At 35.0% G+C, this 16,331-nt stretch overlaps 1 protein-coding gene and 1 non-coding gene across 2 annotated transcripts; one reads left to right on the top strand and one right to left on the bottom strand.

Moving 5' to 3' along the window:
- Nucleotides 1–1,042: 1,042 nt before the first annotated feature.
- Nucleotides 1,043–15,084, top strand: LOC117109162 (PP2C-like domain-containing protein CG9801). The gene is made up of 5 exons (XM_033251415.1): nt 1,043–1,251; nt 5,143–5,244; nt 6,865–7,058; nt 9,721–9,910; nt 10,486–15,084. Exons 1-5 carry the CDS (start codon nt 1,170–1,172, stop codon nt 11,097–11,099), a joined length of 1,182 nt encoding a protein of 393 aa, XP_033107306.1. The 5' UTR covers nt 1,043–1,169; the 3' UTR covers nt 11,100–15,084.
- Nucleotides 2,817–2,888, bottom strand: Trnaa-cgc. The gene has a single exon. It is a non-coding gene; the product is annotated as a tRNA-Ala (tRNA).
- Nucleotides 15,085–16,331: the final 1,247 nt, after the last annotated feature.

Raw genomic sequence — 16,331 nt, 5'->3', positions numbered from 1 at the left:
CCTATATTTTGTGTTAACCTCTTAATTAACATTTAATGGAGGCGAAAATAAAAAAGAAACAATTAATTGAATTCAATCTAAAATGAAACAGGACATCTCAAAAGTTAGTCAATTCACCGTTTCGAGATAAAGCTCAACCAATACATGGGCGACGATCGGCGGGGACTGGGAGATAAGTCCCCACACTTTTCAAAGTAGGAGGAGGGGGATTCATATCTACTTCCCCCCCCCCCCACTTTTCACAACTTTTCTATAGTTGAAACTTCACTTTTCAGAGCGACTGGAAAGAACAACAATAATTACGAATGACTGTCATGAATTTTGTCTATTCACTTGTTGTTTAAAGTACGGTTCGTATTTCCGGACCAATACTGAGTAAAAACATAACTGCTTGTACATTTCGTAACCATATCACTTATGGATGCAACGGTTAAATTTATTATAAAAACAATGCACTGTACGTTGTTAAAATTAAGTCTGGAAGTGCCATTTTGGGCCAGCTAGAGGTGCCATAATTATAAGTTTTCTTACCTCAGCCCTAACCATGGTGGGGCTAAGGTGGTCTATACTCCATCTGTAAAAGTCCCTCTCTGGGCCCCTTTAATTTGGAAATGTAGTGTGGAAAAAATGTTAATTGCATTCCTTAAAATTATTTACATACGATTTATGAAAGGCTATAGACGCCAGAGCTTCCTGGGCTTCGCCCAGCGGACCCCTCCGGGGGCCATGGGCCCTGGCCCTAGCCAAGACTTGCCTACCCTCCCCTCCACCTTTCACAACGGATCGACGCCCTTGAACCCATACATAACTTTTAAGCAATGGCACATTACAAATTTTAAAGTTAAATATTAACGATTAATCCTCTACAGAACAATATGCATACTCTATTAGGCTAAATTATTGAGATTGGTATCACTCAGCATTCTGGTCCGTTGATTTCAATATCTTTGATCGAATTCTAAATACAAAAAAAAAAATATATCACTTTTGTGTCAGTTACCACGAGTTTATAAGACATTTTATTTTCGTTTTCATTTCCTATTACGTTTTCATTTTCTATCCATCTTCGCGGATCATCAAATAGGAGATTTACTGCAATACATTTCACACCGGACGTGTCATCGCATCGTAGAAATTGGGTCGACTTGCCATGGTACGAAATACAGACCATGTCACCGAACACATTTGCTACATTTTCTGGACCGGATGGTGGGCTTGTAAATGCCCCTTGTGAATCTAGTAATACGACAGGTAGGCCTAAATATACCTTTTTCAACGATTATCATTGTCATTATATAAAAGTGCCTCCATTTAAATTTATTATGTCCAGTGGCGGATCCATCATGTGGGCGAAAAGGGAAGCTGAGCGGCTCTAATATAATATGCCTGATGTGATCATGAATATTGGGTCGTAAGTGATAGTAAAGAAAGTTTAACATCACCAAATCAGTGATGCGTCCCATAGATGGGATAGAGTATAAGGGTAGGCCTATGATGGTTTAACTATCAAATTTAACAGTATTCAAGAAATAAATGTTGTTAATAATTTTAAACTTAATACTAAGGAACATTTTAAACGTTATCCAAGTGTATTTGCTTAAGCTGTTTTATGATAACATTTTTATTCTTTTAATCTTAAAATTTTATAATTTATAATACCTATAAATTTTTAAACTTTTAAGTTGCTCTTTTGAATTTATAAAATCTTAAAAATGTTTAGCTTGTCTAATTCTTTTAATCTTTATAAGCTTTTAAATTGTTAAACTTGTCGAACTTTTTATGGTTTTATTCTTTCAATTTGAATTTTTACACTACTTTGCAATGCCTTTAATTGTTCATTTTACCCCTCTTTGTTCGGTTTTACCGATTTTTATCCTCCAGTCTTTTTTTTTTTTTTTTTTTTTTTTTTTTTTTTTTTTTTTTTTTTTTTAACTTCTGTGTTTAAGTTGTACTTGCTTGAATGTAAGGACCCCAAAGGAAATAGTTTCTTTTTTACCTTTTTTGGGTCATCCTTAGTATATTGTCATTGTCTTCCCTGTTTTTGTTTGCTTTGTATCTTTTGTATGTAATGGTACTAAATAAAATCAATCAACAATCAAACTACTTTTAAAACCTTTTGAAGATTTAAGTATGTAATTGACCGTTTTTCATCAATACAGAACGTTGGTTGAAAGCAAATCATGAATAGCTCCCTCTCTCTGTTTAATTCTGATTTTTAGAAATTGTTATGTACTGTTCAATTTGGTTCAATCGACAATTCCGGAATTTCTTCTTTATTTTACCACTGGGGAAATTAACAATTGAATTTAATAAATCGTAAACATCGCGCGTAGATCCCAGAGATTTGAATTTAATATTGAAAATAAAATTGAATGAGTCATGAACGTTGAGAATTATCGGAAATCTATATCTATCAATCAAATTTATTTGGATGATGAAACAACGGCACAAACCATCAGGTAGTGAATCATCCATACAAGAAACAGTAAAATAACAATAATAAATATAATGATAATATAATAATTCCAATTTGTAATGAAAAGCATGCTTATACTCTCGTTTGTCTGTGGCAGGTTTAATAAGTTTTTATGCCAGTTTGAATATTTTTATGACAGTTTTAATAGCAGTTTAAACAGATTTGAATACCATAGAAATTGTTGTATCATGCGCTGAAGCCAGCAATTCCATACGGTATTCATTTTAAAAAATTTCCAGATGTAGAAATAGAAGCTACAAAAAGCATATCAAAACCTAATGTGTATTTTGTATTAATTTTCGATGTTAAGAAAAAAAAAAAAAAAAAAAAAAAAAAAAGCTGGAGATGCCGGGGATTGAACCCGGGGCCTCGCGCATGCGAAGCGCGCGCTCTACCACTGAGCTACATCCCCTGACGGCTTAAAGGAAGCGTACAATTGGTGTATAAACAAATATGATGGCGCAATTTTGTTCCATTCATTTCTGAACTCTTTTTTTATCGATTTGCAACGCGAGTGAGAAGTTGCTCCTGATTTGTTCGTATTTTGTAATTTAAAACCCTGACCTGTAGGTTGTTATTATTCACTTTAACATGTTAACTTTTATCTTTTTTACTTAAGTCTTTATCTATGCGGAATTACTACCTACTTAGGTATTTTAGGCTTCTAAGCCTAGGCCTACAACTAGGCTAGGCGTATTTGAATAAGCCTCGACCGTTTGTAACAAAGCTGCATAAGTCAGCTAGGACTACGTTCCAGAGCTATTAGAGGAAGTGATCTACCGATCAAGTTTACGGAGAGTTTACAGTTGTTTTACGCCCTCTATCGGCGGAGCATATGTAACTGTATAAATAAGTAGGTCATGCATGAATGGTGGTAGTTCATATGCTTATAACACCGTCTAGGCCAGTGGTGGACATAAAAAGCAGTTGGAAGGCCGAAGTAAATTTTCGATTTAACACCGAGTGCCGAACCCAAACTTTGGTGTTTCCAGTGACCTTCCAAAAAACCTCCAAGCACTGTTTTTACACCACTTTATTCTGAGTTTTAATGTTACTTTTTACGTACTGTATGATCGGTGTCGGGCCGTGGTTTTAAATTTCTAATCACGGGCCGCAAAAAATTCACTGTTGGGCCGCACTCTGCCCCGTCTGTGGCCTATGACTAGGTGCCAGCAGGGGTGGTGCCAGCCAAGTTTCTAATAATGTATATAATATGGACAATATAAAACTATTTGACAATAACTGCTTGTCTATCAAAAAAAAACTTGACATTTTTGAAAATAATAATAATAATAATAATAATTCTGGATTTATAAGGTGCTTAGCAACAACATAAGAGAAAAAAAATAAACCTGAAAACAAAAAACAAAATAAAAATAAATGAAAATAAATCTAGACCAGACATTGGTTTTCTACCCATAAAATATTAGGCCTCCCAACATATCAGAAATAAGTTTTTGTGTATTATTGCAGTGAGCCTTCAATAGTTATCACCCTATCAAGTCAGACAGGCCAAACTGATCATTTATACTTGGAATACTATTAATTGTTTTTTTTTTGTTTTTTTTGTGTGGGGTGGTGAGGGGGAGTTTTGCATTTGCTATGATGTTTGATCAATTCAAGGGTGGCCCCAGGATTTGCCCGACGGGTGGGCCGAGGTCCCCGAGGGGGGACCGATTCCCCCGACGAGGGGTCAGATTTCTCCGATGAAAGCAAAGTGGGCGTGGTCAAGCTTCGATTAAAAGGCCTTGAAAGTGGTCTAGGGGTGAAGCCCCCAAATATTTTGATTTAAACCCTAATTTAGGGGTTTCAAAGGCTTATTTAATCAATTTTAGAGTCTACTAATATGTAGAAAATACATATAATTTTTTTCTCGCAGACAAATTGTGCTTTTTCTTTCCGACGGGGGTGGGGGGCCCAGCTCTCCCCGGCAAGGGGGCCCCCCACCCGCTGGCACCACCCCTGGATCAATTATGCATCATGTGGGGCAGAATCCAGAGACGTCTGAAAGGGAGGGCTGAAAGTGGGGCCGATCGAGACAACACTACCCTATAGGTCCTGGGGCATGCCCCACAAATTTTTTGTTGTTCAGACGCCCAAAAATATCCTCTGAGGCGTTTTGGCTGATCAAGTACTTCTTTTTGTTTGTTTGTTTCTCTTTTTTTAACTTTTCAAAAAAGGGGGGGGACCCCCTTCTCTATGCAGGAGTCCCAAGTTGCAAGAAACACTACCGGGAGATCCGGTTAAATGAGCTTTTAAACACATCTAATTTTATTTTACTTCATGTGGTGATACCAATCACAGGCATTGAATTTCTATGAGGCCATTAATTATAAAAGTAGTGAAAACATGCAAATGTTATTTGTTATTTGCTTGAGATTGATTATAGTCAGGGATATATTGATGGCGGGAGTGTGGGACGCCGTTCTGATTATCGGGAGACTGAACCGTTGCTTACAGGAGCCTTGGGACCCCTGTATTATGCAAGTATCGAACCTATTTCCTGGCATTCGCAACCTGCGTTTTGCTTTACAGTGTGTTTTGCTACTTTACACTGTAATGACAAACTTGTACTTTTGTACCAAAAGTTCTACCTGGCTTTGGTATGCATATTCCCATTTATCTGCTGTATAACTGTTTATTTGATCAATTTTGTTGTTTTGCAGATCGGAAAACCCCAAAGTATGATTGGAACATCCATCATGACAGAGCATTTGGAAATGCTGTATCACTCTATGAATTTAACAAAGAGCACAATTGTCGAACAGGTAATGTAATACTCCACTTAAACCATGGGTATTTTTTATTACACTTATTACACTTTTTAATTTTGTCAATTTACTTACAGTATAATATCAATGTTATATTCACACTTGTCTGTAAAATTTCAATATACCGTATATACTTGTGTATAAGGCGACCCGCGTATAAGACGACCCACATGTTTAAGAAGATTTTTGGACGATTTTTGTTTGTCGGACGTATAAGACTACCCCAACACCTTCCCCCCCCCCATTTCATTTGTCGGAATTCGCACCTTTTTCTGCTTTTTATAGTCCTGATACTACATTTAGCTGGCTAAAAATGAAGCCAAATGCAAGGCTAATCTCCAAATAAGACATTTCTATGAGTTTTTAAATGTGTTTATCAAAATCTTATTTCCCCATATTTAAAATTGCGTTCATTCATTCTAAAATGTAATAGCTCATTACGGTAGTAAATTCAGACCATACAGAAGACGATCATGATTTAAAAAATCTAAAATTTGTATGTAGTGTACATAGGACGACCCCCTGTTTTTTGATCGTAATTTGCTATTTTAATTCTCATCTTATACAAGAGTATACGATATTCAACTATGATAAAAACAATATTTTATACTTTATGGACTCAGTTATGCTGCTCCATGATTAATAAATATTGATAAGATTACAAGATTAGGTTTGTTTAAATAAAATGCATTATCGTAAATTTTGTACTGTACTTGAAAGATGCCAAATCAATCCATTATCCTAATGTACAGTATACGATAAGTGCCAATGCGTTCAAAGTTCTTGTTTACTAATTCACTGTGTTTTTATACATCATTACTTCTCCGAGGCAAAATAAAAGAACAAATTAGATCTTTGGTAACAGTATTAGAAAAATAGACGAATGAGGTCCCAATTTAAGTTTTGTTTCAAAATATTTGCCTGACCACAGCAAACACTGTATAGTACTGCCATAGTACATCATATTGACAAATTTTCTATGCGTAATGAGTGTCCTCAGCTTACTTGAGGTTTACTAATTGTTAGATTGTTGTATTAATCTTATCAATTTTACTCTAAATTGTACACTTTCAGATTGTTGTTTTCAACCTCCATGTTTGAATAACTCAGTAGTCAGACTCATTTGAATATTTAACTGGACATTTAAAATGATAGACAACAGAACTTCTGTACTCCTTAGGGGTTTGATCCTTAGTAGATATAAAATGAGAAACATTTTTATACTGCCATAAAGTTATGAATTTTACCTCTTTAATTAAGTGTTTCTTTAGATCTTTAGATCTTTGGTAACAGTATTAGAAAAATAGACGAATGAGGTCCCAATTTAAGTTTTGTTTCAAAATATTTGCCTGACCACAGCAAACACTGTATAGTACTGCCATAGTACATCATATTGACAAATTTTCTATGCGTAATGAGTGTCCTCAGCTTACTTGAGGTTTACTAATTGTTAGATTGTTGTATTAATCTTATCAATTTTACTCTAAATTGTACACTTTCAGATTGTTGTTTTCAACCTCCATGTTTGAATATTTCAGTAGTCAGACTCATTTGAATATTTAAAAGGCTTTTACCAACTTTCAAATAGAAAATTTCATCTTTTTAATTGTCTTCCAGGGAGTCCAATTGCTGATGTGTTTGCAATCCACGCCACCGAGAATGGTGCGATTTTGGCGCTAGCAGATGGAGTTAATTGGGGACCCAAACCAAGGTTAGCTGCACAATGTGGTGTCAGAGGATGTATGGAATATCTACAGGAACAGTTTTTCGATAATGACTGTCATCCAAAAAATACTCATGAAGTTTTCAAGGCAAGTTTTGATCGTGACACTACAGCTCAACCTCCAATTCAAAAACCTTTCAATTCCTATACCACCTCTAATTTGTACAACTTTCAATCTTTTGAAACAAAACATACTTTCTAATTAGAGACCAAAACCAGAGCCTGCCCGAAATTTTCAGGTCCCAAATGTCTCAAATTGGAGGGAGAACTCTATTTTGAATTTTCATTCAGTTATTCATTCAGTTACTAATTCTCATTGATTTATTTATTGTCATTTGCAATTTTATTTTACTGATCAACTTGTTTGCTCCTTTTTTATCTGTATTATCATGAGTTGTGCTTATTTATTATCCCATCTTCTACTTAAATTTCAATCTTTACATTTCGTATATACAGTAAATACAGGGGCTACTCAGAACGCAGAAACCCAGTTTCTTTTACCGCACTGCCACAGTGCATTAGCTTTTTGAGTAATTTGGAATGAAAATATTTAGCCAAATTCAGCTTTTATTAGGATTTGGCTATTTGGCTAATGACAGCTTCATGCATTTTATGGGGTTTGATATTTTTAGAATGGATACTATGATTTAATGGATGAGTTTGTATATAAAAGCTCTTTTTTATTAGTAATCTTTTACAATGACAAGCAGACACTCAGCTATAGATATTCAAAATTCACACATTTTTACATAGCAAAGCATAATATTGAGACATGATGAGATGCAATCTTCCTGAAGAGATGAGATAAACCTCAGTATACATAGTCATCCCTTAAACATATCCTGTGAGATCTCTCGCATTAATGATTCAAATGGCAGTAAATATGGTCTACACAGAAGCAGGAAATGACAGTTATGTGTTTGGGTAATATTGTGGTTGGTTAATAGTGATAGACATATAATGTACCATATAACAACCATGTTTGGAGTTCATCAATATTTTTTTTCCCATAATTTTTAAGAAAGTACGAAACACCTTTGTCTATGACCCATCCATACCCATAAAAGAATGCACAGTAATCCAAAATGGTGATTGTTATTACTTTTGAGATCATTACATTTTATATTACACTGTGTTCTCATAGATTCTTTATACTGTACTGCATTGATATTAGTTTTTTTTTGTTCTTTTTTTTACTGATCCAGAGTATACATTAGTTGATTTTTAGGATCCTTACATCATTCACTTCATTCCATACATTATAAACAAAGAAAGCATGGGCATAGGCTTGGGACACGGGCCCACATGGCGACAAATTAGTTCCAATAAGTGATCATTAAGTTTTTATTAGAATAGGTATTTAGTTTCGCATTCTAAATTTGTTTGCACCCCCTCCCTCCCTTCCCCCAGGCAGAAATCACTGTATGCCCAAGGAACGCGTCGCAATTAGAGATAGGTCTGATACCTAATAAAGTGGCAATGTAATGTAATATTGTCGTCCATCTAGAAATATATTCCAGGCACAATTAGTCATTGCACATGGTCAGTTGGATGGAAGCCATGCATCATGTGCAACCTCTCTTGTTCCCAAGGAGGTTTCGCAGCTAATAAATGATTCACAAAATGTTTGCATGAAACGGTTACTGAATGTTATACAGACTTTCCGAGATATTCGTACCAATATCATCCTTAACTTCACTCAGTTCAAACCTTTCTAAGACTCTTTTCACACTATCAAATTGTGTGTGATAAATTTCTTTGGCCATATACAGTAATAATCCCAGGGAGCTCACTTGCATACCAACCAAATAGGGGGGTGCTAAACCACTTCAAGAAATGAGACATTTGCGCTACCTATTTTACTGATAATTCTTATGGACTTTAACTACACCATTTTCCAAAATGGCATGCATAAACTAATAATTTACGGCTGTACTCGCAACTAGTATTGGATTGTAGATGCCACAGTAAAAATTGATAGACTGTACGCACGCGATGTGCGTCCTGTTGTTGAATTGCCTTGGTACCTTGAGCATGTGTTCATATCTATGGTAAATATCTTGAGAGTGTCACAGGCCTCTCTACAATGTCTTTTTTTTTACATGGATGTTAAAAGGGGTGTGTACTCAGTGGTGGATCCAGGAATTTGAAATAGAAGTGACCCAGGGAAGGACATTCACAGATGGAGGATCTAGAAAACCTCAGTCGCACCATGTTTGGTGCTGAACGTTTATAAGTATGGCACGTTTAGATAGCTGGAAATTGCACTCTCAGACTTAAATTTCAATTTAGTTTTCTTTTTTTCTCCATTTTAAAAAATAATTTTGAAATATAACATTTTTAGGAATACTAATTATGGGCCTAACTACTGTAACTGTGGAAGTGGATGGCGCATCAATTGTGGCTTGGACTCCCAACCTTGAGGTCAGGGGTTCGAAACTCTCTCTGTGCTAGTTGCTTGTGTCCTTGGGCAAAGCACTTTATCTACGTTTGCCTCTCTCTACCTAGGAGTATAAATGGGTACCTGGTAGGATGTTGTGGCATTGAATGTTCATTTCGTGCGCTAAAGAAGTAGCGAACGACTAGGAATACTCCCCAGGGAGCAGAGGAAGTTGCACTTTGTGCCTGTTTGCCATTGTACGTTATCCAGTGACCAGGGTTAATAACGCTCACGCCTTTGATCATTCTTGGAATTGGTGCCTAATAAATGTTTGAGTATTATTATAACCATATATTTTTTTTTTATGCAGATACTACGTACAAGTTTGGATCATGGTCAGAATCTCATCTTGAATACTGAGGCAACATTAACAACAATATGTCTTGCTGTTGTTGTTCAGCTCCGAAAAACTGACCAGTTTGTACTATGTGTTGTAAATGTTGGCGACAGTCTTGCTTATGTATACAGCCCCATGCATGGGGTGCGAGAAGTCACCACTGGTAAATGATAATCCTCGTTCAACAAAATCTGTTATATGTAGACAGTTTTTGCAAGCATTAATTTTTTTCCCACTGGGAAGCCAAACTTTTCCTGATGAATTGCCTAATCATCCCCGACCTCTAAATTATTTAGAAAATATCAAATACTTAAAAAAAAAATTTAAAACCGTATTATATGATTTTATTATTATTCGCCCTTACTGGCGTTTTTCACGCAATAGATATACGTGTGAAATTTAAGCTACAATATTCTTCAAGTACTTGTTTACATGACAAAATCAGTATTATTCCTGAGGTGGTTACTGTAAAAATTGGAACTCTTAGCCCAGAACACTCTACACAGCCCCCAGAAAATGTCATATTTTTGCTTTTTATGTCCTCCTACAGTACATCAGATTTGTAATGCAATCCATATAAAATTAGCATAACACATGTTTCAGAATTTGTCTACTGATGATTCATTTTTGCATTTAAAAAATTCCATTTGTCAACAAATTGACATGAATAAAGTGCATAGGTTTTTTTTTCACAGAGCAAATTATTGATATTCCCATGTTCTATCAATATATCTGCAGGTTGTCGTGACTTGTTGCATGATCGTGACTTACGCGAATGCGGTGGCGCCCTTGGACCAGCTGTTGGTGAAGATCCTGACCTTGACAATTTGACATTCTCGTTCACTATGTTAGAACATGATGACGTGGTCTTCCTGGCGAGTGACGGAATTACTGATAATTTTGACCCTGCTATGGCGATGACTGCAAGAGTAAAAGATTTCAAATTCAAGACACTAGACGAAAACTTGCCGCTTATTGAGACAGCAGACAGACAAACACATACGACGCAGGCTATGTCAGAAATGCTAGAACGCTCGGGGAAGCATGAACCAGGAGAGGACACTGCTATGATGGTTTGTGGACGTTTCGTTCAATACGTCGTGAAGCTGACAAACCCATACAGAGACAGTCTTGAGAAATACCATGCACGAATGCATAAAGATAGTTTAGCAGAGGAAGAAAGTAAATTAACGAATGAAGAAAGGATGGAACTGGATAGTCAACGGAAAAAAGCTATTTACACTCTGCCTGGCAAATTAGACCATGCTTCTATGGTGGCATTTACTGTTGGAAACCAGCAGCAAGAGTGCATTTCACTGAAGGATCAAGAGCTGGTGGTTTATCCACCCTGAGTTTATTGTCTTTTTGTTTAAGGCACTGGCAGGGGCACAGGGTTGGCCGGTTGGGCCAAGGCCCACCCAACACTCTTGATCCATGAGCAAACTCTCCTGTAGGCCCCACTAATAATTGATTGAATATTGACTTTGACCAAAAAGAAAACAGACCGTCCTTGGCCGAGGCATGGCTCATCAATTGCCTGTTTTTTTTCTTGTTGGAAATTTTGAACAGAAGGTATTATAGGATACCGTATAAGAAGTTACCAAATTAGTCTCCCAGAACGTAAAAAATACCACTAAATTTTCGGGGCCTCCTGGCCCTGGACACCAATCAGTTTCCCACTCCGCTCACAAAGTGCTTTCTTGGCCCACCCAACGTTCAACCCATGCTGTCCCCTGTGGTTTAAGAGATTGCATAAATTGTTCGAAAATGTTGGCCACAAAAATTGAAGGTTTATCTGTATAAGACATGATTTATTGAAACATGTTTTATACTTGATTATAACAACAAAAATGTAAAAAAAAAATACAAAGATAGTTTATCTTTATTTGTTTATTTGTATTAATACAAAGTTTATATTTTACTACTGTACAAATTGTGCTTTTGTATTTAATAATTAATAATTAATAATTATATTGTGTATATTAACATTACTGTATTATCATTTACAAATTATTAGATTTACTGTAGTTAAAGGTTAAACAGCAAAAAGTTAAAGTCCATTTCAAGAATATGTAGAACATTCCATGCTACACTATGTAGCTTTAAATAGATTATACCTCTATAATTACCGTGCCTAATATTACAATAACATAGTTATATAAGTACAAGTAGTGTAGTATCGTTCTGGCTATGGGCAAATCCAGATTTAAAAAATGCTGTCCTAAATTACTCTGAGTTTGCCTTTTCCCCCGAACAGCAATTTGTATTATGTGCATGTGTGTGTTATGTATGTGTGTACAGGCCTGTGTTCTTCATTCGTTTGGTTTTATTTATTTTTTTTAATTCAAGTCATTTGATTTAATTTTTTAGTTGTAGAAACAAAAGGACAAGAAATTTTACAAATGAAGTTTGGTACTAAAGCAGAAAAATCTTGGAAGTTAATTTTTTTTTTTTTTTTGGCCATGAGAAAAATATTCTCCAACTTGACATGACTAAAGTCCATGCCCCAGGGATTACAATAATAATAATAATAATAATAATAATAATAATAATAATAGATGGATTTATATAGCGCTAATGAAGGTCTCTATGCGCTCTGCAATACTGTGGGCAAGAAGACAAGAAAAAGGGTAGAAAAAAAAGCAAGAAAAAATAAAAACCAAAAAACCACCGAGCTAGCACCCAATCCGAAGTATGTGTTTACTTCGTCACCACCAACCAGAGATCTGTGTTTATGTACTCCGGATCTTTTCCAGGATCAGGTGCTTCCTGACCTGGACCAAACGACACTAGTTGGTGAGGTGAAACAAAGAATTCAGAAAAAAAAATAAGACAAACATGTAATTATAAGACAAAAATCTTAACCAGAAGTCCTGTATACAAAATTACTTTTAATATAATGGAATTTAGTACATAATTTAATTGGTATATTTTTTGGCCTCATATCTTTCAGTTTTTTCTTCCCCATTTTGGCTGTGGTCTGTAGTCTATGACTAATTTCTGTCAATTAAAAATGTATACACAATATAATATAAAAAATAAAATAATATGCCAAATAGGTTGTCTAATCAATTTATTGCCAATAACTGATTTAAATTTTCAGTGGCAAAATTGATTAATATTATTCCAACCTGATGCTTTTCAGGTCTCAGCAATTACAACCCGTGCAACTGTATTTTGATCCCTTCTTTCTCTTCTAAATTAAATTGATACATTCCATTGCCATAATTAACCGTTCTCTCTGTCTTTGCATATGAATCTCTACATTTCTAATCCCTGATTAAAATGATCCTGGTAGTCCTAACTGCTAAACACAGTACTATGAATATTCATTATTGACCCTTTATATGGTAACTGTTGAACTCTACATACATACAAGTATATAGATTTCTGACATTGACAACCATAATAATAAAGTTACAATTATATTTGTATATTCGGTGCTATTTTATCATAATATTGACATTGTTCTTACTTATTAAGAAATGTGATAATGAGTGTCAACATTGTTGAAATAGAATTGAAATTAATGAGTCTCTTTTATGTTCTTTATATTTAAAAGAAAAACCCCCAGATATTTTCATACCGTAAAACCTCGAATTGAAGCCCTGAGCAAACTTTGGATGGGCTTCTTTTCAAGATGGGAATTTTTCGAGGCTACTTTTGCAAAGTACATATAGTGGGGAGGGGGGTGCTACTTTTCAAAATGAATGCTGTAAATTTTGGGAATTTGAACATAAAACGATAATTAAGGCCACTGTAAGATCAATCTGTATCATGGAGTGCATTAACTGGCATTAAATTACCTAAACTACTGTATAATAACCAACCTTGTTTTTTTATATATTTTGTTTTTTGGAAATTCATGTACAGTGTATTGTACTGTAGCCTACTATTTCGGACAGAATGCTATCTTGTTTCCAGGCTAATTTTGCAAACTAAAGAGGGGACTTCAAATCGAGATTAAGTCCATTGGGCATCAATTCGAGGTTTTATGGTATTAATTATATATACAGTATTTGTTATTAAAGTTATTTCAAAACCTATTTTTGAGCAAAATGTATTGACATAAAGACCAACTGCTTTAAACGTTTTCAGATATAACGGGAAGTTAGATTAAGCCTACTTAATTATTTGGGGTTTGCCTGTTTTTACCAGAATGAATTTTTGAGGTGAGATCACTGTCGTTCTAAAATGTTTTTCTTCCGAATCGGTTTTTGTGAGGGCACAATAATTATCTGTACCCACATGAAACCTTGAACCAGTTGCTTTCCAAGGCTAGTAACAGTCCCCTGAGGGCGCATGTGCTGCACATTTTATTCTCATTGAAAGAGATTTTCCAACCCATTTTCAACCAAAGAACGTGACAAAAAGTTTGCATCTTGTCATTTCGGTAGGCATGTAGATTTTTCAAATGAAATTCTACGAAGGTTTACTGCCTAATTGTATTTATGAAACGCCCTTCAACAGTTCCGAGGCTGAATCCATGACGCCAACTTTGATCAATACATATTCGATGACTTCATAAAATTAGCTAACTTTATAGCTCCATGGCCCATAAACTAATACAAGCATACAAACTGCTCTTGGATAGATATTAAATTGTTTACCTTATTTATTCGAATAAACGCCCCATGGCGTTAAATTTTCGAGAGATTTTTTTGTACGATGCATTCGTAGGCATACTCAAACGCCCCTCCATTTAATGTGGAACTACAACACAATTACCATCAAAATGTGTTGCCTGATCATAAATAGGGCCTACTTATTGATTCCAATAATCAAGTTAGAACAAATGTAATTCTACTGAAGTAGAACAATAATACAATGTGTTTTGAATGATGTTCCATTAGATTTATTTACAGTGATTTAGGAGAGGCGTATTCCAAATAAGGCTCTATTCGGGGTGGGGCTTTTATTCGAATAAATAGGTACGTTTTGTAAATATATAAATCTTATATTTATACTTTTCGCGACGCTGCGTGTTGTTCAGTATTAATTTTAATTATAAATTTAATTTTAGCCGAAGAATACAGTATTCTAGTTGCGTTATTATTTAGACTGTATAATTATACAGAAATATCAATTGATAATAAACGTATAAACTCGTTAGACCATTTAACCTCGGGTACGAAGTGTCCTCACGAAACTTGGAATATACGAGTTGGTTGTGAGAAAAGCCTTGGTATTTTGCCAGACTGAATTTGGAAATGATAGTTCACGAGAATGTCCACCAAGCCAACAGCTCTACGGCAACACTATTATGTAGTTCCTTTTATGAAGTTCCTGTTTTCATTTTTTGTTTAATAAAACCACAAGCTATATATTTAAATGCAATATTGTCTGAAATTTTCATTTTATGTCCTTATTTATTGCTACACGTTTTTGTTAAATGTGTGTTGTGTGTGGAATTGCATAAATTTCCTGATTCGTATATTTAAATGAGTTATTAATTAATTTACAATGAAAAAATGAATGAGAAACAATATGTTGCTGTGAATTAACGAACAGTTTAAAAATACGACAGTTATGCGGGACCTTTCCTGTGAGTTTTTATAGTAAAGATAGTACCGTACTCGCGCGAATAAGCGCCCAGTTTGAATAAGCGACCCTTCTAATTTGAATAAGCGCCCCTCATAAGATAAGGATATTTCTCTTGGACAGTTGAGAGCTCCTATCCCTGGACAGACAGTATATTTCCAACTTTAATCTTTTTTCATATTTGTCTATGTCTAGTCCTACTCCTCTTTTTTTTTCCACCTTAAGCACATTCTCATCTGAGTTTTCAAGAAAAATAAAATGAACCTGCCATTCTGCTAATCTCAAACGGCCGATAGCCAACAAGCTAACCACTACCCACCACTAATTGCATCTGCTATTTTTCTGTTATGTACGGTATTATATTCACGCATTCTTGTTATGAGCCATGTTCTCTGGACGATTATCTTTTCTAACCACCATTCGTAATGTCCTTATTATAATCTTTTTTTCATTCAAAAAGTGCCTCTTGAATTTTTAATTATTAAGATAATTTACCATAAGAACCCCTCGATTTTCATCTATTTCCATAAAAGACCCCCTCAATTTCCACTCTGTTGTCATAAGCGCCCCGTTTAAATAAGCGCCCCGTTTAAATAAGCGCCCCTCAGAAACTAAAAAAAAAATATTTTAATCGCCCGGGCGCTTATTCGCGCGAGTACGGTGCAAGAAACTCAGAAAAAATGTTATAACAAGCCATTGTGATTCAATATTTCAAACTTTATTAGTTATCTTCATTCCGGATTACCGTATATATTAATGAAGATAAATTAAGTTCGAAATATTGAATCATAATGGCTAATTGTATCACTTTTTGGAGATTGTTTCATACCATAATGTCAAACCTCGGTAAACTCCTGGTTTGCAGTAAAATGTCTGTAAATCAGCGAAAAATATGTCTGTTGAGTTAATAATTATTAGATCCTTTAAATGGACTATTTAATATTTTGATTGGATTTTTTAGGTTCCCCCGCTTTTTACTTCTTGTTCATTTTTTATGTATTTTTTTTGTTTTTTTGTTTTTTTGTTTTTTTGTTTTTTGGGGG

The sequence above is a fragment of the Anneissia japonica genome, unplaced genomic scaffold (genome assembly GCF_011630105.1).
Source record: "Anneissia japonica isolate Jap-2015-1 unplaced genomic scaffold, ASM1163010v1 scaffold288040_len302811_cov187, whole genome shotgun sequence".
Lineage (NCBI taxonomy): Eukaryota > Metazoa > Echinodermata > Crinoidea > Comatulida > Comatulidae > Anneissia > Anneissia japonica.
Note: the sequence above shows the minus strand (reverse complement) of the source record. Positions and strands in the feature narration are given on the sequence as shown.